This window comes from Pundamilia nyererei, unplaced genomic scaffold (genome assembly GCF_000239375.1).
Source record: "Pundamilia nyererei isolate P.nyererei 1_Seehausen unplaced genomic scaffold, PunNye1.0 scaffold00071, whole genome shotgun sequence".
In the NCBI taxonomy this organism is placed as follows: domain Eukaryota; kingdom Metazoa; phylum Chordata; class Actinopteri; order Cichliformes; family Cichlidae; genus Pundamilia; species Pundamilia nyererei.
In genome coordinates this window covers 2290621-2312204 of record NW_005187472.1, presented here as the reverse complement: position 1 = coordinate 2312204, position 21584 = coordinate 2290621, and the positions used below count along the sequence as shown (strand labels likewise).

The following is a 21584-nucleotide window of genomic DNA, read 5'->3' as shown; positions in this document are numbered from 1 at the left end:
TAAACAAGCATCTGCAAATGAATATGCTGAATATGAAAGCAAAGGACAAGGTTTTCATGACAAGAAGCTTTCATGATTTCCATTTGCAGTCTGATTATAGACCATCTTCCTCTGACCAGTCTGCAGCTAAACAGCGCACATGGAGAGCAAAATAGCAACTGCATTTGCTAAAAATCAATCTCAAATGTGTCCATGCAGCTTTTAAAAATGTAGCTGCACGTATTGATGCATGACTGATGGCAGAAGCAAATGTCTGAAAGTTATTTTTAATGGAAGCCAACAAATCTGGCTACAAACTTGTTGCTACGTGCTGCCAGTGACAAGTCAAAGCTTCAACAATTTTTCAATGCTGGTGGTGAAGTGTCAGTCATCGTATACATCCATGTTTTGCACATGTACGCAAGGACAGGGATGACGTGCTAGAGCAGCCGCTGATCCGTCTGTGAATCTATTCCACCAGGGTTGGAGTTGCAGTTAATATTCCAAAAAGGATGCAAGTTGCTCCATAGGCTTCATTATCACAAGATCATTATTATAGCTCACCGTTCCTTTCAATGTTAAATCAGTTTATATCATTATCATTTCACTCAAGGTCAGTGCATGGCACTGTGATCGAAGCTGAGATTGAGGCAAAACACTTAAAATATAATCGCAAAATCAGATAATAAAGAATAAACTTATACGCACAAACAGCCAAATGCAGTGTGTGCTTGCAAAGCATATTGTTTTTCTTCGATGTTCTGTCCTGCTGAAGCGTGCAGTCAGATACAAGTATAGTGTCCCTGTGTGGTGCATTGTTGTTTGAGAAAAGCATGTAGTGGAAAAGCTGAATTTCCACCATGCATGCTGAAAATAAACCACCCTTAAGCCAACCGCTGCTTTTGACCGATTTAGCTGAGGTGAGTCCCTGAGAATGCATTACAGTTAGATTCCTCAATGTCTAACTGGAGACGCTCCGGAGGCCGGTGCAATGCATTCTTATCAACAAAAACCTCTTCTCATGCTTCTTGTCATCCCCGGCACTGATCTAAATTCAGCTCACCTGAGTGCTTTGACCACTTCAGCTGCTTTGAAAAATGGCATTAGCTGCTCCTCAAATTTGCCCTTCATATATCAGCCCCAGCATTTGTCATTGTTCTGCAGTGCTCAGCACCAGTGTGTAGGGAAACTCTTGCTTAAGTTTCTAACTGCCCTTTCCTGCTGTTAGAATATATTACATGTGGCATGCATTTACGTGAGCAAAGATGTCAGAACCATCTCTCCTGGATACACTGTACTCACTTAAACATCACTAAAGTTTGGAAGATTGAAAGTGTTTTCTGGTGGGAAAAGGGACTGGGTCCTTATATAACAGTTTTTCCTCGTATCAAAGAACAAGAGAGATTGTGCAAGCCTAGGACAGAAAAATGGGTTCTAAAAGAGTGGTGACGTCTGCAAACTGGACAGCTGATCACAAGAATTGTTTGTAGTGTAGGCAGCAAAAAAGTACTGCAGCGTATAACATTTCCTTTCCTACATAAATATTGAATGCTTGGACACTGTCCACAAAAAGATACACAAAACTGCGCAACAGGATCTCACAACCCGGCTGTTAAACTAAACAAGTCTTGGTTGAGTCTCAATTTCTGTTTGATTGTTGGAAAAAATATAATTGGCCTTTCGTTTTAAAAATCCAGAAACCGCACATTAATCTGCAACATCATACGATATATCGCAGAAAAAACAAACCAGTGTCACCACCTCACTAACAAACTGTATGTATCAGAGAAACCAACACATTTAGAGATAAATAATGACCATAATGCAGAAGTCCTATTACATCCCTATCACATGATACAGTATAACAATGTTTACAGCAATCACATTGCAAAAAATGTGCTTTCATGTAAGCAGGCAACACAATATTCACATGAATGTTCATGTTTCATGTGATCAGTTTAACAATTGTGGAACCGTTAGCTGGACGAGAGCTTTGTCAGCATTTAGAGCCTGTGAGGACTAAACAAGTCCTGTGCTGCTGGGCTCTTTATGCTGGGAAGTTTTCATTTGTCGCTCCATTTTAACCTTCACTTTGATTCAGCTCTCTTCTTCTCCACCATGTTCGTAGTCTACAGCTGTCCCATCACTCAATGATCCGGCCTGAACCTTTTCCCTCTCTCTTTCTCTCCCTCTCCCACCTCTTCCTCCGTCTTTGAAAATGTCTCTCTGTCCCGCCCCCCTTGTCCACCAACTCTCCCTAGTTATTTATACAGTGGAATGTGCCAGGCCTTAGATTTTTCTGATGTTAGCAGGCCAGCGTCTCTCCTGTTACACAGGAAGACATCACTGCTAATTTTAGCCCAGCCCTGCATGACCCACCAACACACGCACACTGATCAGGAAAAGGTACGCGTTTGAATCCACATCATCTAAATATACAACCAAAAAACTGTCTGCCACATGCTGAATGATGTCATGCCTTTTTCCTTATTTAGTTTTTGCCTTTAATTAGGCAGTTGATTTATTGTATTTACTCAGTAGCTGCATATTTACACATCCAGACACGGGGCCACAATAGCATTGATTCGTGTATTTCTGGCCACCTGCTATTAAGCTCCTATTAGCTTAGTCATTGCCATCTCCAGTGTGAAACATCTGACTCTTAGCTGCTAGCTGCTAACTTAGTCTGTCATTTGGTGCCAGGCAGGTCGTATCAAAGCTTTTTGGTTCTTTACACCTTTGCTATGAAACCAAACAATAAGCTGAAAGATGATCGAAATATTTGCAGCGTTCTTTATTTTCTATTTTTGCTATTTTATACACAACACACATCTATTATCACCTTTTATGACAGTAAAGCAGCCAAACAGTTGCTCTTTGACACATCCAGCAGATACAGAACATTAGCTTTCATTTTGATTTATGTCTCAGGAAGCAGGAAAAACACTAAAAACATAAGGTGAGTGAATCACTTTGGTCACTGGCTGATAGTGATTTGATTTAGAAAGGTGTAGTGCCTGTCTGAAGCTTAAATGATACTGCTTGGCACTGCCTACATCTGGGAACATTAGCTGTCGCCACAGAGTGTGACGGTGGCCTTTTTCCAGTATGTTTGGATAGTTTCCTCACCGTGTTGTCTTCCTCCTAGACCTTGAATGTGAGTGAACAGGTGGAGCCACAGTTACACTGTGGAAATCCCCTACAGCGCCGTGTTGCTTCATAAGTACATCAACAAATTATTGTGTTTTTCAATGGACAGAAGGACAGGTAAGAGGTTTATATGAGCTGTAAATGAGTCTGTTTGGTCAGAGTTTTTGAGTGTGTCAGTGATGTCTTGTTTCCATCCAGCTCATAAGAAATACAGAAGGGCATCATGAGACGTAAATATGCACAAATGCTGATTTTTGTCCCAGGTCTTTAATTATTAAAGGTCTCAGAGACTAGTGACGATCTTCTAAAGTGTGTTCTGAAAATGATCTCACTCATAACTATTCTGTCTGATAAAAAGGCTTTTACCAAATATTAATTGCAGTTTACTCATTTTATACACAGTCCAAGTATAAGCAGTATTAACATGAACAATATGGTCACAAGTAAATATCAAATTAAAACATCCTGAAGGTCAATTTTTGTAGTTTAAATTTTCTATACATGTGCAAATTGAAGTTAATGGAAACAAAGAATTAAAGCTTTAAACATAAACAAATAGCTAGCTCTCTGGATTTCACTGCAATGTGCAAAAATATAGAGTCCATAGTGCACCCTTTAAAGATTTTTCAAGAGTCAAAAACCAAACACAGCTACAAACCATAATTCAGTGAATACATAATCCAAACTATGAAATATAATGAAACTGTGATTTCCATGTTTGAACAGAAGAAGGTGAAGTGATGGATAAGCAAAAGAACTTAGCAACCATTAGGAATCCACACATTATGAAAAGAGCTTAAATAAACTGGTTACTAACGGTGCTGGTCACATGGCCTTGGATATGTACTGGTGACAGTTTTCTAAATCTGAATTCCAGATGACAAACTGAATATAATGACTAAGAGTAAAGACCAACCAGTACAGGATCTTTAAGACCAACACTGATACCAATATTTGATTATTTAAAAACCCCAAAACTGATACGTTATCCAATATTTTTTCTTTTATAAACATAAACAGATGTTGTGTGTTCTTCTGCACATGTTGGTTATGAAAAGATGTTTTCTGCGTCAGAGCCTCCTTCTCATCAGCACAAAACAGCTGTTGAAGCTGTTTTTCTCTGGCCTCTGGCATCAACAGGGTACTTTGCCCAGAGATCTGCCTCTTACTGGATATCTGCTCTCTGTGAATGCCAGACGTGGTTACATGGGGGGAAATTAAACAACCGTGCCATCTTCAGTCACTTAAATAACCTTTTACCCCATCCTGATGCACAGTTTGAACTTCAGTAAGCACTGAGTTGCTGCCATGTGATTGGCTGATTAGATATTTGCGTTAACAAACACGTGAACATGTGTTGCTAACAAAGTGACTGGTGACTGTACATTTACATAACTATTCTAGAATGAGCTGTTGTAGCACACAGCAAGTGTAAAAGCAAAGCGGCCCATGATTTCATGTCATTAGAGCGTGAGGTTAACGTCGAAGTCACACATGATATTCAGCTGCCAAGGAAACGAAAAGGCCTGAGGTTACATAATCAACAGACCATGTAATTAAGCCCGAAAGGTGGCTCCTATAATGAAAGTGCTCACTACATTTGCTTTGCATTTGTGATCTGCAATCATTAGTAATTATATGAACTATTATCTTAGTAATATAGACTTTATTCTGCACTCTCACACTGTCATTTTGCTGAGAGTACTGTGTAACCATGTGTGAACTGAAATGTTATTTTAAGCATGTTTCTGTGTACTGATTTATTCTACTGTGCAAGCTGGTATTGTTTCAATTGATTCAAACTGTACTAAAGATAGAATATTAACTGCAATTACTACGTCAAAACAATAAAGTATTATGAGCAGTTGAAATTGTCATGTGGAAAAACAACAATCTCTAGCAGTGAGCAAAGCTTGTGCAGTCAGTTAAAGCAGCCAGTAGGCTAACACATTTTCTGTGAGCTCGAACAGTGCTCCAGCAATGCAGAGGAGTGAGGAGGTCCCTTTTAGCTGTTGCGGTGATTCTCCCCCTCTCTTCCAACAACACAACATCGGCTCATTATACCCGTTGATGAAAAAGACACAGACACATGGGGAGGAAGGGAAACATGAAAAATGTCAACCAGTGCTGTAGAACACTGATCTCAAGAGGGCTGGATCACTCCCACTGGTTTTTCTGCCTATCGGTGTGCACTGCCTGTGGGGTGGAACGCAGCGGGGGAAGATGCTTACGCTGTCGCTGGCTATTGTGTGGACAGGGGGGCTCCCTCAGAGTGCATGATATGCATTCAACAGACATTTCCACCTGCGGACGGAGGTCTCTGCTCTGTGCTTTTCAGAAACGGATTCTCTCACAAGAGCTGCTGAGACTCTGACTTGTTACGTAATGGACCAAAGTGCCTTTTCTTTTCATTTTTCTTTCCGTTTTAGTGAGGAGCTTTTGTCTGCATGTTAGGAGAGTTACAATATGTAATAAGTTCAGTCTTTTTTTTAATAGAAATTGTTCATGTTTTCTTAGGAAATTTGCTCAGTTAGGCGTGTAGTAATGGCTCGGAGCCCCCAGTGTATCTCGGGGAATACCCTGCTGCTGTGTGTAAGCCAAGACAAAAAATACCTGTCGAGGACATACCAGCAGTGGCTATGAAAAAACATTCAGACCAAAGAACAAAACAGGCAAGTGCTATTTCAATTTATCTTTCTCTTCTTCCTGCAGTGATTTAACCTTCATCTGTGAATAGAGCATTAAAGCGCCGTAAAATATTTCATTTAAAATGCTGACACCAACATTTTATAAATATTACTGTTGAACTGACCACACTGTTGTTTCAGCTGACAGTGGCAGAGGCAATGGTGCTGCTTAACAGAGCTCACTCTGCAAGTCCTTAATTGAGAAGGAGCAGTGTTACTGTGAGCTATAACCAACTAGAAACTCAGTCAACCTCAAAGCTCTTCCGTAGCTTTGAACTTCAGAAAACTACAGGAGAGTCTCACTAAAAGTTTCACTAAAATTCTTCCATGCAGTACTGCGATGTTGAGAGAAAACTTCCAGAACTACTTGTTATACTTAAGGGCTCTTTGGTGTTATTTGGTGTGCACTTTTATGTCTATTTGTGCACCAGCAAACCGGTAGCAACTGTAACCCAGATGTAGGGGTGGCCATTAGGGGGCCACTACAAATATTGGGGTGGCACACCAAAACCAGAACAATGCAGGGGCGCAGCGGAGGGGAGGGGGTGACGATGTGAAATAATGAGACATACGAAGTGACACAATACGAATGACAAACATCATATATGCAGGAAGAAATAACAAGTTTGTTTCAACTCATTGTAGGGTGTCTTCCTCTCTCTTGTGCGCACGTTTATTTAAACTATTACCAACATAGGGTCTTGCCAAAAAAGGGGCAGTGGGAGGGCCAGCAGTTTTTTGGGGATGCCTGCTGGCCCCCCTGGCCCCCCTTGGTGACACCCCTGCCCAGACAATCATTTATATTCTACCTCCTCTAACAGATTTCACAGTGACACTAAAAATATTCTTGACAATTATTAAATTGGATTTTGGAAACTGTAAGTTAAGCTCTGTTTTTTTTTTCTGAGTGACAGGCTCATGTACTGTACTGTTCTGAGACTACAGCATGATTGATAATTCCCTGTGCAGTCAGTCACAGTGTTATTAACTGTCAGTTACTAAAAGAGTTATAAAATCACTGTCAGCAGGGATTTAATATTGTCTGCTTCTCATGTGCAACCAATCAGGGACTTCCTCGGCTTATTCATTTGTCTATCATCTAACTTAGGTTCACAGTAGATATTGGGTAAGAGGCACAGAGAAGAGGTTGCTAGTCCACCGCAGAGCCAACATAGAAAGACATCACTGCTCCACCTTGACTTCAAACAAGATATTATGACATGCTAATTTTATACTACAAGCTAGTTTTATAAGGAATGCAAAAAAAATGATACTGGAGTATATTTTCGTAATAAAAATATTCCGATTATAATTCACATTCATTCAGTTATATTTAATTAAAACATAAGTGACTTACTGGAGTCACTGCATAATGACTCTTCATGGCATGGTGGCACTTATCAAATGAACGAGGCGAATTGAAAAGAAGTTAATTAACTAGGGATGAAGAAGAAGAAGCACAGAAAAGTGAATCTGAGACCTCATTGAACTGTCCCAAGATTAAGACTGAATGATAATGGTACAACACATACACTGATACCATAAAATGGCTAAATATCATTTCTGTGTTTTGTCATTTTGGGGGTATATTTTATGGATAAGTGGAAGAGGATGGGTGGATAGAGGGATGGTATATTTTAGTGTTGTGAAGAATGATTATTGCCTTGCAATATATCAAAGAGGACAGGTGCTGAAGTTGTATTTCTCAACTTTGAGGTGAGCGATTAAAGTGTCAAAGAGAAGGATAGCATTGCTTAATATAATGACAGAGTACAAATACATTAATGTTACCTGAGCTCCTCAAACCTGGAATGTCTACAAAGGACCAAAGTCATAGTTGATGAATTGTTATTGAAATTAATACAGGAAAAAAATGTAATACTTACATTTTCAGTAGAGCTTCTCCAGAGGATACAGGAACATGTATTTCACATAAAAGGAAGTCCATATTTGCACCCTGTTATTATGTTTCCCTAGACCTAACAAACCATATAGTTTTATTTATTTATTTATTCAAGCCTAAACAAGCATCGCATGAGAAAGTTAGTTGACGTAAAGGGCACAGCAATAAATTTTCAATTATTTAATGTATGTTTGTGTAAATTTTCAGTAGTTTAGTCTTGGACAAAATCAGCGGATTCGAATGACTGCTTTGGAAAAATAATGTGTCACACTGAGAAATATGATGTTATACTGTGTAATACAGAGTATTATTATACTCTGTACAATGTTGTGTCTGTGTGAAAGTGTTTTACTTTGAAATGTAAAATTATGTTATGTGATATTAATATTGCATGAATGTGCAGTGTAGCTAAATACAGATTAAATAGCTGTGAGTAGGACTCTAAGCTTTTCTGTGTAGTTTATAGCTGACTTTTTTCTGTCTGCTGATTTCAAACAAGCCTGTTTTCGAAAACATTTTTCCACCATTTCCATTGTGGCCAGCGTTACCCTGTTGTGTTCTTTTACTGCAAGAGAACAAGAGATAGCTTCTGTTATTTATTTATTTCTTTTTTTTTTTATAAGTGGTTCCACCTACTGTGAAGCAAACACCTCATGAGAGCTGCTGGGATGCCAGTGACTCAATACTGCTTTCTATTTTGAGTCCTACCAATGACTGAATTTTCTCTCAGCCTGTGAAGAACAGTCATATTCATCAGATAGTACAGCTGGAACAGTTTTTTAGGTTTAAAGAGGATACATTTCTGCTGAAAATATGAACACACTTGTAGTTATTTTCTTCTTGTATTCCCTTCCTTGAAATAAATTTGCTGATGTCGTTGAAGTAATTATGGGTGACAAGACTCAGCAACAATTCAGCTGTAACAAATTTAGTATATTCAGCTTAGCTGTGCTAATGAGACCCTGGGGGCATCAACTCATCAAGTAGAACAACTACATATATTATGAAATTCAGTTAAGTGCCACAGAAAATTTCAGTGGCATTACATAATTTCCTTTGGTATAAAGAAAGTATTCTGATTCAGATTGTTAGTCCCCCCCACTTCACCCCCAAAAGGGGGTCAGGAAAATCACTTCAGTTTCTTTCACCAAGCATCTCCATAAAGTGAACTGAACATGATAAGGTAATAGTGACGATATCCTGTCCACTGTCTGTTACATCTTTTGTTTCCACTGCAGAAAGACAGTTTTCCATTGTTGCCAAACAACATCACAGATGGTGCCATGCTTCATTTAGTAAATAGTTTTAGATTGTCCTTACTTTTATTTTCTGCTTTTTTTTACAAGTATGCTTTCAAATGCACTTTTATTTTCTCACCAAATAATGTTCTTCACAAACTGGTCTAGTTGAAATGTGATCACATCACAAGTAATTTTCCATTTATTTTGTTTTATTTATTTCAGATTCTGAAACAACAGAAGATGAAGGTGGAGACCAATATGAGACCAAAGAAGATAGCGGGGATGTTGAGGACCAGGCTGTGCCTGCAGGTATGAACTGTTTCTGATTTCAGTCATTAATTTGCATCAGTGCTTACAGGATGGTACTGAGAATGGAGCTGAAGGCAATCACACAGTTTTCATTTCTATTGAAATATATATATTTGTATATATATATTAGTGTACATTTTGTGTTGGAGGTATTGGCCAGCATCTTTCTGTCCTTCACTCTTTTGCTCTCCTTGTATGTCTGATCAGGGAAATAACTGTCTTTTTAGAACCTCAGTTCTCCACAGTGGTTACCAGCAGTGTTCTGTACAGATGGCAGAGCCTGCAGTGATACAGCAAGTCACTTCATCCAGTGTTTACATAGAAATTTTATTTGGTGGAGATTTGAACATGAATTCCTGACCTAGAATTTTTGCCATACAAATGTGTTAATGCATCTCTTCTTTCACACGAGACACAGTGATGGAAAAATGTGCCGAGGATGTCAGTAAAACACATGGACATGAAGATCACTCTAACAGGCAAGTACAAAACATACAGCATTGATGGTAACCCCAACAATTACAGTAAAAAGAACTTTGTGTGTTAACTATACTACTGGACTTGAATTCAGTGCTAAAACACAATAATGAGTAAGGTTGTAAATTAGCAACAGCTTCCTAATTTTAACAGATTTTTCCTCACATCCTTTATTTCAGGAGCCAGTCTGAGGATTTTTCAAGAGAATCTCCCACACAAGTTCTCCCACCCCCATCTCCAAGACTGGTCAAACGCACCTCCACCTCTCCAATGCCAAGTCGCTCTGGTTCAACTACTCCTCTTAGCTTGCGGAAGAAAATCGTTGTGCCAACTGAATACCAAGACACCGTGCCCGGGGAGTTTGAAGAAAAGGTTAAGCAGCCAAAATCTGTGTCCCAAAGTAACACCCAAGATTCCCGACCACAGACTCCACTGAGTGAATATTCCAAGAAAGAATTTACTCTTAGACCCTCTCCAAAGCTTACAAGGGCTAGTTCAAAGGTTTTTGAGAAGGTCCGTGACTTAGAGGAGCGGAGACGGAGTCTTGATATTCCAGAAGGTTCCATTTCGGGAAGATCCTGGGCAGGGTTCAATCGGGCTGGATCTGTGGATTCAGATGATGGAGGAAGCCGTTTGGGTATCTCTAGAGAAAGTTCAAGGGAAGATCTTAGGGAAGCTCTAAAAGAAGATGCTGCTGAACGAAGGTCTATGTTTAAACAGAGAGCAGCTTCGCTGGAAGAGAAACCTCGCTACTCTCAAAAAGTTCAGGACATTGAAAACAAGTTCACTGAGGAGCTCCAACGCATTAAAAAGCTTGTTGGTAAACCTCATCTGAAGAAATCGTTTTCAACTGAACAGCTAACCCTGAAGGTCAAGCAGCGCCAGCCTTTTAGGAAAATTGAACCTATTCCTCCTCAGGTCCTGCAAAAACTCCAAGAAAGGGAACGAGTCCAGTGGGCAAAAGAACAGAGAGAAAGGGAACTAAGTAAGCAACCGATGCAGCAACAGCAGCAAACACAACATGAGCAGAAATCTCAACCTCAAAAGACAGCAGACACTGGTTTAACAGCTGTACCAGTTAGTAGAGTTGGAGAAGTTGCAGGCACCCCAGAGTCAATGCAGTTATCTGACTTACCAGGACAACGATCGGTGAGAGAATTCAATAGAGTCAGTCCTGTTACAGAAATTATTCAACGATCATCATCACCAGCAATATATAATCAACACAGGGAAGATTCACCAAGCAGAAATGTTACAGAGATGACATTGCGCAAAGTTGAACGAAGGCCACCGAGTCCTCTTGTACAAAGGGTATCTCGAATGCAAGAATCCCCACACATCCAAGAGTCTCCTGTACAAACATCGCAAAAGGATGAGACTTCGGGGAGAAAGACACCAATAGAAGTTGCAGTAAGAAAAATTGAAAACAGACCTGAGAGTCCTCTGGTACAAAAAAGGCCCATCATTGTGCAAGATCTTGCCCCTTCAAAACCCCCAAGAATATCACCAAGCTCTCCAACAGAGGAGAAAATGGAAGTGGAACTTTCTAAACCAATCTCTAAGATTAAGGTACCTACAATTATTGTTGAATATGAAAAAATGGAAGAGGATGTTCCTGTAAGCACAAGTGAGCCTAAACAGAAGCGTGCTGGTGCCAAAGAGGGACAACAGCAAAAGTCCAGAGGAAAGAACCGTCGTACACGACCCCTGTCTCCAGAGTTAGGTTAGATTTGTTCTGTTTCTTTTGTAAGCTTTTTTGTGGTAATGTCTAATAAAGTGACTTTCTCTGTCCTCTAGTGTCATTTTTGTAATTTGAGCAAAGGAACAAAAATCACTTTAAGTTTGTCTCTTGTTAAAATGTGCAGATTCTTCAGATGATTCTTATGTGTCTGCCGGAGAAGACCCCATGGAGGCTCCTATGTTTGAGTTTCCCCTCCAGGATACTGTAGCATCTGCTGGTGCAGATGTACTGCTAAGAACTATAATTGCTGGAACCCCTAGCCCTGAAGGTAATTTGTTGTAATTTTTATTTCAACAGCAAAACCCTTAAAGGTAACTTTGAATCAGTTGATGGAGAGGTGGATTTATTTTTGTTTTCTTCTCTGTTTAAGTCACCTGGACTAAAGACAACACTGAGGTCACTGGGATTGCAAATTATGCAGTCAAAGTGGAGGGTGAACGACATAGTCTTCTCATCAGATCAGCTAAAATAAGTGATGGGGGAAGATACTGTGTAACTGCTGTTAATCAGATGGGAAGAGCTTCAAGCAGTGCCACTCTTATAGTTAAAGCAGGTAAGTTTATGTTTTGGGACATGAGACCAAAAGCATCGCAAAGGCCTGTCTGACTGAGGCTTAAGGAACATCCATATCTATACATACATCCATAATCTCTTACCCAACGAAGCATGCAGCCTATCTAGGTGGACAATGGGCAAGTAGTGGGGTACACTCTGGACAGGTTGCCCGTCCATCACAGTGCTAACACTGACACAACTATTCATTCTCTCATTCACATTTAAAGCCAATTCAGAATCCCCTAATTAAACTAACATGCATTTCTTCGAACTGCAACAGGAAGCCAGAATATCTGGAGAAAACCAACACAGCTATTGGACGATTATACAAACTCCACACAGAAAGGCCACGTCAGTTATTATATTAAACTTTTATTGTAGTCGCTCAGAAATTGAACAGGACATTTATCACTCCCCCTACACTAGTATAATATGCAGCCTAATCAAAAAAAAAAGGTAAATGTACTAAGCAGTAATTTCCAGTTTACAGTATTCATTTTCAGAGGCCATTTTTGTCGTCTTAAAAATCATCTCGTAGTCTCTTCCCACGTTGGCATTGTATTTCTCTCCTGGCTCCCTTGTCATTATCTCTCTCAGCGAAATGTGTGCGCCATATATTCCAGCTGAATAACCTCACTTATAGTTACCATGGAAACTCAGAGGCAAAACTGAACCTATAAAGTGCCCAATGAGGCTCAGTGGCTCCACTCACTGTGAATCCACCATTGTTTAGATTTCACATTTGGCATCTTAGGTTCTAAATGTGTTTTAAACAGGAGGGATGTTTCATTCAATATGTGAACTCTTTTAAATCCCCATGTACTCTTTCAGTTTTGCTCTCAGTAAAAAAAAAATGTATAAATGGGACTTGATTGTTAAAAAAAGTATCAAGGTACGACAATGATTATAATAGTACAATTTCTGGCTTTGCAGATTCTGTGCAGGAACCAAAGGGAAACTTGGGTGTTCCTATGGATATCAGCAGCCCTATTACATCTGATGAAGAGTATCTCAGCCCCATGGAAGAAGTCATGGACTTTGGGGGGCCAGAGCCAAGGCGAACTATTGACACACATTTTAGGAAACCCCCTGCATTCTTGGTGAGACTGTGCAGGGTTCATTGGATAAATCTACTTAATTAACTTTGCCCTTCAGTGTGACCATAGTATGTTAATCGAACAGTGGCAACAATACTGCATGGAAATATCTTCCATACTAAGCATTCTATTAGTATTAATTTTCCCTTAATAAATGTATTATCTGCTGTGTGGTCACTCCATCAACACATCTCTCATAAAACTTACAGGTGAAATGCATCTCTAAGCGTCTAACTTGCATTAAATTTTAAACAGGTAACAATGAGTGATCAAGCTGTCATTGAGGGACAGGAAGTCACCATGTCTGTCCGAATAAGTGGACAACCCAAACCTATGCTGTATTGGTAGGTCCCCCCCTCACTTCATCAGTCTACTTAAACTCATTGCTTCCATAAGATATGGACAGCACAAACCATGAGGAAACATGAATGCATAGTTTGTTTTTGAGCATGGTCCTTTAATTCATTAAAGGAGGTGGAAACTTAAAGTTTTAAAGTCAAAACTTTTAAATTGATTTTTTATTGCATGTGATGCTTTTGCATACCCCCATGCTTAATCAGTGAAGTGATCTTACGATGTAGAGATGAGATCATTTCCTTTTCCTGTTGCAACTTTAACTTGGTGATACTTTTCTTCATAAGAGTAGTCACTGTAGTTGGTTTTAAGTTAGTCTCATATAGCTGCAAATGCAAAAGTTATATCAAAGGAAATAAATGTACAAATACATTTTAGAGCTAAAATATGGTATCCAAATATATGATTTAATTGAAAATAGCATTCTCTGTAAATGTGTTTTAATAGAAAAGTGACAGCACAACAGTTAAAAAAGAGAAAATTACATACTGCTTTTGGTCTTTTTGTGGGGTTCTTTTAATGCTAAATTTAACATTACGGCTAATAAGGCCAGTCTTATTTTTTTAATGTAGCTGACAATAAACGGCTGAGTCATTCATGCAGGTTTTGTCATAAGAGTTAGTCATGAATCTAAAGAGACAATAGCAGAAAAGACAATGTATTCCACCCCCTAATGTGGTGGGACAAAACGTGTGCTTGACCATCCTTTATTGAAAAACTGAAATACAGTGTATGAGTAATTTACCTCTTGTTGAAAAATATAGAAACAATTGGTCCCATGTGCTCTTGTAGGCTGAGGGACAGAGTGACGGTAAAAACAGGCCCACGTCACATTGTACGTGAGATGAAGGATGGCGCCTTTGAAATGACAATCAAGTCGGCAGTGAAGTCGGACTCTGGGATTTACACTTGTAGGATTATTAATGAGTATGGGACGAAGCAGTGTGAAGCAAAGCTGGAGGTGAAAGGTATGTGTTTTTCTGCTTGTTTAAGAATGCATAAATCGACATTTCGCTCTTGTTCACCGATTAATTATGTCCGAGTCAGTTTTGGGGAAGTAATTTTGTTCTACATTGTAATGAAATGCCTCCAATTCCTTTACCATAGTTCCACGTGACTAAAAACATAAACAGAGGGCTGGAACTACTTCACAACATCACCGTTTTTGTATCACTTAACAGCAATCTTCAGAAAATGTACTTTATTTATATCCAGCACCACCAGTGGAGCCAGGTCTCGCAGTTATCCGGGCAGTCAGGGACATCACAGCCAAGGCTGGAGAGACTGTTTTGTTTGAGTGTCACGTCATTGGACCAAAGGACACGGATGTGGACTGGCTTGCAGATGGGAAACTGATCCAGCCAGCATTGCTCAACTGTAAAATGCACTTTGATGGAAGAAAGTGCCGCCTGCTGCTTAACTCTGTACATGAAGATGACAGCGGAACATACATGTGCAAACTCAGCACAGCTAAAGGTAAGTGTCAAGGATATATCCCACATGCATGATGCAAAACTTGAAGAAGTATATTTATCACTTCCAACTCGTTTCTACTCAAGAGATATTTTTTTTCATTTTTTAGAGGAAGTGACCTCATGTGGCAAACTCAAAGTCATCCCCTCCCTCGAACCTCTCTTTACTCGCAATTTGGATGTTTTGGAAGTAATTGAGGGGCGCAACGCTCGATTTGACTGCAAAGTCAGTGGGACGCCACCTCCTAAAGTCACCTGGAGCCACTTTGGTAGGAACATACTTATACTCCTCTAGGTTGATGACGCTGTCACTTATACACACACTCCTTCTGTGGGCAGTGCAATAACCCCTGACTTCATTTCACCCTAACTGGTCGCAGCAGATGGCCCCGCCCCTCCCTGAGCCTGGTTCTGCCAGAGGTTTCTTCCTGTTAAAAGGGAGTTTTTCCCTCCACTGTCACCAAAGTGCTTGCTCACAGGGGTCATGTGATTGTTGGAGTGTTCTCTTTTTTCTTTGTATCACTGAATTTCACTGCCAACTGACGATTTTAGCCTTATTTCTTAATCTGATGGTAAATCAGATATAAAATCAACTGTCAAGTTTTAATTAAATTGTCGCTTAATAGCAAGCAAAAAGTGAAACTTTTTTGGAACATCTAATTAATTATAAACACAAAATCTCTTACTGACTTTTGCATTCTTTATCATTTGGTGTTTTTAATTATCTCTGATCAATCACTTATCTTTAAAGTTTTACTGGGTAAACTTCTAGCTTAGCTTACTTATGCTCCTCCAATATAAAACCATATGGATATGTTTTCCTTTTTCCCTTTAGATCATTTACTTACAGAAAGTGAGGACATTCGTATTCTTCAGGAGGGTGGCCGCCATTCTCTCGTCATTTCTCATGTGACCAGCGATGATGAGGGTTTTTACACTGTCAGAGCCCATAACAGTCACGGCGAGGCAGAGAGCTCTGCTGAACTTTACATACAGGAGCCACGTCCAGCCATCTCCTCACAGATGTAAGAGTGTTTGATTTTCTCTGGATCACGTGTGCTTTTTGAAATTCCGCTTGAGCTCCCAGTGGTGTTCATTGTTACCTATCCAATTCTTCTTCTCATCACTTCAGGGCTAAATTGGAGAAAATGCCCTCCATACCTGAAGAGCCAGAGGTCCCAGAGAATGAGGTGGAGCGTTTCACCATGCCTGACTTCATCAAACCCCTTTATGACCTGGATGTGATTGAGGGAAAAGAGGCTGTGCTCAAATGCAAAGTGGCTGGTTTGCCGTATCCAACTATCGCCTGGTTCCACAATGGAAAGAGGATTGAAAGCACAGAGGACAGAAAGATGACACAGTGTAAGTTTTGCAGAATGGATTTACATTCATCTGATATTTATTTCCATCCTTTGTAATTTATTTCAAATTCCTTTATGTATGATTTTCTTTTCTGCAAACTCAAACAAATATTTTTTTTATTACTTCATTTAAAAAAGAACTGCTTGTATTAAGCAGGTATAATAACCAGACAGTTTGTTTATTACTGATCTAGCAGTAATAATCAGAACCAAAGACTTCTTTATTGAGGAAGTGATTTTATCATTCTCTTTTTGCCCTGTTTGCTTCTTCATTGCCAGGATCATTGCGACAGTTACTTCTGTGCTTCAGCAGCAAATCATATCAACTACCTTTAATCTACAAAGACCAATTTTCAAAAACGAGGGTGCTGTCCTCTTTCTTGTTGCGTGGAGCAAAAGTACACAGAATTTCATTGTGAGATCAGGGTTTAATTAAATACAGAGAGTGTCGTTATTCTATAGCTGCTACACTGAGCACTTACACCCCTGAATGAATCCACACTGCCTCAGTCTTCCTCAGTAAGCCAAGCCGCTTTCTCCTGTTGCAGTTCGTGATGTTCACAGCCTGGTCATCCGCTCTGTGTGCCATGCCCACGGTGGTGTCTACAAGAGTGTCATCTCTAACAAAGTTGGGAAGGCCACCTGCTATGCTCATCTCTATGTTACAGGTAATTTTTTTTTCTTCTTCCTCAAGTGCTTTGAGGAAACTCTCATTCTGATTTGATGCTATATAAATAAAATTGAACTGAATTGAACGCTCTGGAGAAAGAAACATGTTTTGATTACACAACCGTACTCAAGTACACCTTATAGATTGATGCTGCCCCATGCCACACCACACCAGAGAAAAATACAGCTGCCTAAATCCATTGTCATTTTCAGACATCCTCCCTGACCCACCTGATGGGACTCCAGTCATAGAATCCATTACTGGCAAAACCATCACCTTGAGCTGGAAGAAACCAAGGAGGCTGGACCCTTCCATTGGTAAGCAAAAACATTGTCACATGTGCTATATTCAAGAGACAAAACAAAATATTCCTTATTCTTAAGTTATTTATTGTTTTACACATTTAATGCAGAACATTCTCTAAGGTCTCTTTCAGACATGCATTTTAAAATATTTGTGTCTATCTCATCTTTCCATGAAAGTCTGACAGATTGTAATCTATCGCTTTCAACATGGAACAGATCTGAGCTGAGGGCCATTTGATCATAGACTGAATGTAAAAGATGGACCTTGCTTCTAGGTATAAAAAGTAAAGCCAGTGCATTCTTTCTAATGTCCAGCAGAGGGCAACAGTTCTGGTTCCAAAAAAACACTGGGTTGTCTAAAACAGTGGTCCCCAACCCCCGGGCCACGGACCGGTACTGGTCCGTGAGTCGTTTGGTACCGGGCTGCGAGAGTTGAGGCTCGGTTGTGAAATTTATGGTTTTTATCGGTTTTTAGCGTTATTTTTTTGCAATTGTTTTTATCATTAACTGGGTTTCCCTCGGTTTTTTCCTTGTGTTATGAATAAATCTTTTTTTTATTTGGTACCGGTACTGGTTTTATTTTGTTGTATTTATCCGCGACACCTTAAAGGCCGGTCCATGAAAATATTGTCGGACATAAATGTTCCGTGGTGCAAAAAAGGTTGGGGGCTGCTGGTCTAAAAGACTATGAGCAAATTATCCCATTTCTCAGTTTCTCTGTTTTATGACCTCAGTATAAGATTTACATGATGTGTTTATGGTCTCATTTGCTACTTTTCTGTCTTAATAATAATAATAATAATAATACATTTTATTTAAAAGTGCCTTTCAGAACACTCAAGGACACTGTACACAGCAGAACACAGCAGGCATAAAAACAGGCAGTTTACAAAATCATAAAACATAAAAATAAAATAGGAGAAGGGAAAATGTTATGTGGGATAAGCTATTAAGCTAAGCTATTTTTTACTTAATGATTTTACTGATTTATTTATTTTATTATTTAAGTTTAAGTTTTCACAATATTCATTTTGTAAATTGTAGTCCCAAATGTGTCCGAATGAAAGAAAACAAAGTGTTTGACAAATGGCCAGGCTGTGAGTGTGATGTGTTCTTTCATTTCTGGGTAAGACTTACTCATCTCTGGTTTTACAGCTGGGACACTGAAACAAGCAGCAGATTTCATTATGAAAAAACATCAAGAATAAATGCTAAAAATAACATACTGACACACTGTAAGGTGCTCCAGTTTTTACATGTTGTACTTTATGGACTTACTTCATATACTGCGTGATATAAAAAGGAATCATTGACCCAAAGCATTTTGAATCAAAAGCCTTTTTTTTTCTTCCAGATCCCAGCTCTTTGATGTACGCCATCCAACAGCAAGCCTTAGGCTCCATCCAGTGGATCATTATAGCTTCAGGCCTGAAGGAGACAACTTACACCATCACAACACTCTCCAAAGGTGTGCGCTATGCTTTCAGGGTACTCACCATCACCTCCAAGGCTTTCAGCAAGCCCTCACCAGCTACTGACCCAGTGCAGCTCCTGGACAGAGGTAGGTTTGACTTTATAGATCATCCATCCATCCATCCAGAACAAATCTGTTAAATATTACCTCTGTGGTTTATGTCTTCAGGTCCTTATATGCAGGAGGCTCCAGTGATTATCGATAAGCCAGAAACTGTATATGTGATGGAAAACCAGTCGGTCACTATCTCAATGACTCTCAATCATGTTAATGCTTCAGTCATCTGGAAAAGGTTAGTTTCTGTCAATACACTTCATTTTGTTGTTTTTAGAAAAAGAGAAACTCAAGGAAATGAATGAGTTTTACTTTAATTTCACTAAAGAAAAAAAATTCAAACATATTCCTGTCACATGAGAGAATCTAGTGCCGCTTGTCCCCTTTCTGACTTAGTACATAACAGGATACATGTACTGTTACTGGGAAGCATAAATACAGTATGACAGTATGCAAAGAGGCAGCTGCTTTATTCCCAGTGATTATCCAGGATTCTATTATTATGTCCTGACTCAGTGACACTCTGCTGCCCTCCTTCCTATAAGTATCTGACCTGACTGAAAATGCTTTTGTTCCCAGGAGAGGAGTGGTCCTGGCCAACAAGCCAGGCCTATATGAGATGACAATGCCAGATGACGACCAGCACACGCTGAAGCTACTGAAAGTGAAGAGCGCTGACATTGGAGAGATGGAGTTTGTGGCCTCCAATAAGTATGGCAGTGACAGCTGCAAATTCATTGTGGAGATGGCAGGTATAGATTTCAGGTAGACTGTGTGCATATAAATTATGAACATAGTCTCTGGGTTTAAAAGCAAAGCTTTTGTTGAAATGCAGTCTCTCTAATGGCCAGCAGGGGGCGACTGTTTCAAAAAGTAGTCTGATTGTTTAGAATTAAGGAAAATAGATTGCAAGACCTATGACTTCAGTTAACATGTTCCCTTAAGAGTTTATGTTTATAATGAGTTTATTCACTGGTGTTGATTCATCAGGTCTACAACATGATAATGATCTGAACTAGTGTCAAAAAGGAGGATGAAGTGTACTTTAGGGTGGACCTACTGTGAGTCCAGATCTCTGCTGTATCAGCATGAGTAGTCCCTCAGTTTCTCAGTCAGATCATCTCTGACATCTGCTTTCAGAATTCTAGTGATGGACATATTTGGAGACTAAGTACAAAATAACTGCAAATAATTGTCTCAAAATTAATTGAACTTTGTACTGTCATTACAGCTCCACCAACATTTGAGACCATTATGGAAGATTTGGATGTTTGTGCTGGGGATACCCCTCGCTTTGCTGTGGTTGTGGAGGGCAAACCCATCCCTGACATCTTGTGGTTCAAGGTTTCCATCCATTATAGTGTTTAATACAATGGCCCTGCATGACTAGTTATTCTTTACTGGTTTCTCTGTGCTGTTAACTAAATTAGTGAAATGGGAAATAACCATAAGAGTTTTTAGGGAGTTTTTAGCAAACGCAAGACGACCCGCTGTAAAACGTAGCATATTTGCTTTCAGAATGATATCCTGCTGTCAGAGAGCAGTCATTACACGTTTGTGTACGATGATAATGAATGCTCCCTGGTGGTTCTAAATGCTCGTCCGGAAGACTCTGGGGTTTACACCTGCACAGCAAGGAACTTAGCCGGATCTGTATCCTGTAAAGCTGAACTCACTGTTCATGAAGGTAAGAAGCCAGTCTGTCTGTCTGAGGTGTCAAAGGCTCTTGAATGAACAAATTGATGGAACTCATTTAATCTTTTATCTTTGCTGTAGCTAAAAGTAAAGAAGATCCCATCGACGATGAGGAAACTATTCTAAGGAAAATGCGCCGACTGACTGATTACTATGACATCCACAAGGAAATTGGAAGGTAAATCGGTTTTAAGAAAAGATCCCACAGCTGACGTGCACTGTTACTTGACTTGTCTTTTTTCAACTAATAAGAAATTATGAAACTGATGAACTGTTTCTCCAGAGGTGCTTTTTCCTATGTGAAACGTGCGACCCAGAAGGCAGACAAGATGGAGCACGCTGCAAAGTTTATTTCCACGCGGGCCAAGAAGAAGACATCCGCTCTGAGAGAGATGAAGCTGCTTTCCAAGCTGGACCACGAGAGAGTGCTTTACTTTCATGATGCCTTTGAGAAGAAGAATGCTGTTGTCATCATCACTGAAATGTATCCACATTTAAAAGCAGTCAGAAAGCAAACCTTCTGATGCTGAGTACTCAGTTAGCCTTAGTATAATATACCAGGTTTATGTTAAAAGAATATTTTAATATTGAATGCGTTATAACCAGTGATGGGAATAACTGGTAACGGCGTTACTTTTTTCAGTAACGAGTAATCTAACTAATTACTATTCCTATCGTTACAACTCCGTTACCCTTACTAACAAGAAAATGCAGTGCGGTCGCGTTACTATTTTTCAACAAACAGACGGTTGAAGCTGCCTTCAGCTTACCGCATCTTATATCAGTTGCACGGAAGTAGCTGTAAGTAATTTGGGCCCTACTGCTTTAAGCAGCTGCGCGCGCTCCTGCGGGCGGCAATCACTTTCTGGCACAACACCTGGAGCTAAGGGGGCAAAACAATCGCATGAGTGCTGCTGTTTGACTGAGGAAGAGTATAATAGTCATGGTAAGCCAATCACATGACCACTTTAAGATGACAAAGCAACAAGGTGATATATACCAGTTTTTAAATTGTGTTGATAGGCCACGTAAAACCAGAGTCATGATAAACAATATATAC

The 21584-nt window shown here is 39.7% G+C and overlaps 1 protein-coding gene across 3 annotated transcripts in view; it reads left to right on the top strand.

Annotated features, from left to right (window-relative positions):
• Nucleotides 1-21584, top strand: part of spegb (striated muscle enriched protein kinase b) — a 40839-nt gene that overhangs the window by 1225 nt on the left and 18030 nt on the right. For 2 of the 3 annotated variants that reach the window (XM_005736892.1, XM_005736891.1), the window contains exons 2-22: nucleotides 9183-9269; nucleotides 9682-9748; nucleotides 9926-11469; nucleotides 11612-11755; nucleotides 11858-12040; nucleotides 12976-13142; nucleotides 13395-13483; nucleotides 14286-14461; nucleotides 14709-14969; nucleotides 15076-15234; nucleotides 15801-15990; nucleotides 16098-16327; nucleotides 16875-16994; nucleotides 17209-17313; nucleotides 18656-18862; nucleotides 18944-19067; nucleotides 19409-19581; nucleotides 20061-20173; nucleotides 20348-20516; nucleotides 20606-20702; nucleotides 20808-21008. In XM_005736892.1, the coding sequence (XP_005736949.1) occupies nucleotides 9183-9269; nucleotides 9682-9748; nucleotides 9926-11469; nucleotides 11612-11755; nucleotides 11858-12040; nucleotides 12976-13142; nucleotides 13395-13483; nucleotides 14286-14461; nucleotides 14709-14969; nucleotides 15076-15234; nucleotides 15801-15990; nucleotides 16098-16327; nucleotides 16875-16994; nucleotides 17209-17313; nucleotides 18656-18862; nucleotides 18944-19067; nucleotides 19409-19581; nucleotides 20061-20173; nucleotides 20348-20516; nucleotides 20606-20702; nucleotides 20808-21008 (4606 nt within the window). The remainder of the gene's footprint in view (nucleotides 1-9182; nucleotides 9270-9681; nucleotides 9749-9925; nucleotides 11470-11611; nucleotides 11756-11857; nucleotides 12041-12975; nucleotides 13143-13394; nucleotides 13484-14285; nucleotides 14462-14708; nucleotides 14970-15075; nucleotides 15235-15800; nucleotides 15991-16097; nucleotides 16328-16874; nucleotides 16995-17208; nucleotides 17314-18655; nucleotides 18863-18943; nucleotides 19068-19408; nucleotides 19582-20060; nucleotides 20174-20347; nucleotides 20517-20605; nucleotides 20703-20807; nucleotides 21009-21584) is intronic. The other variant, XM_005736893.1, reaches the window with a different exon arrangement.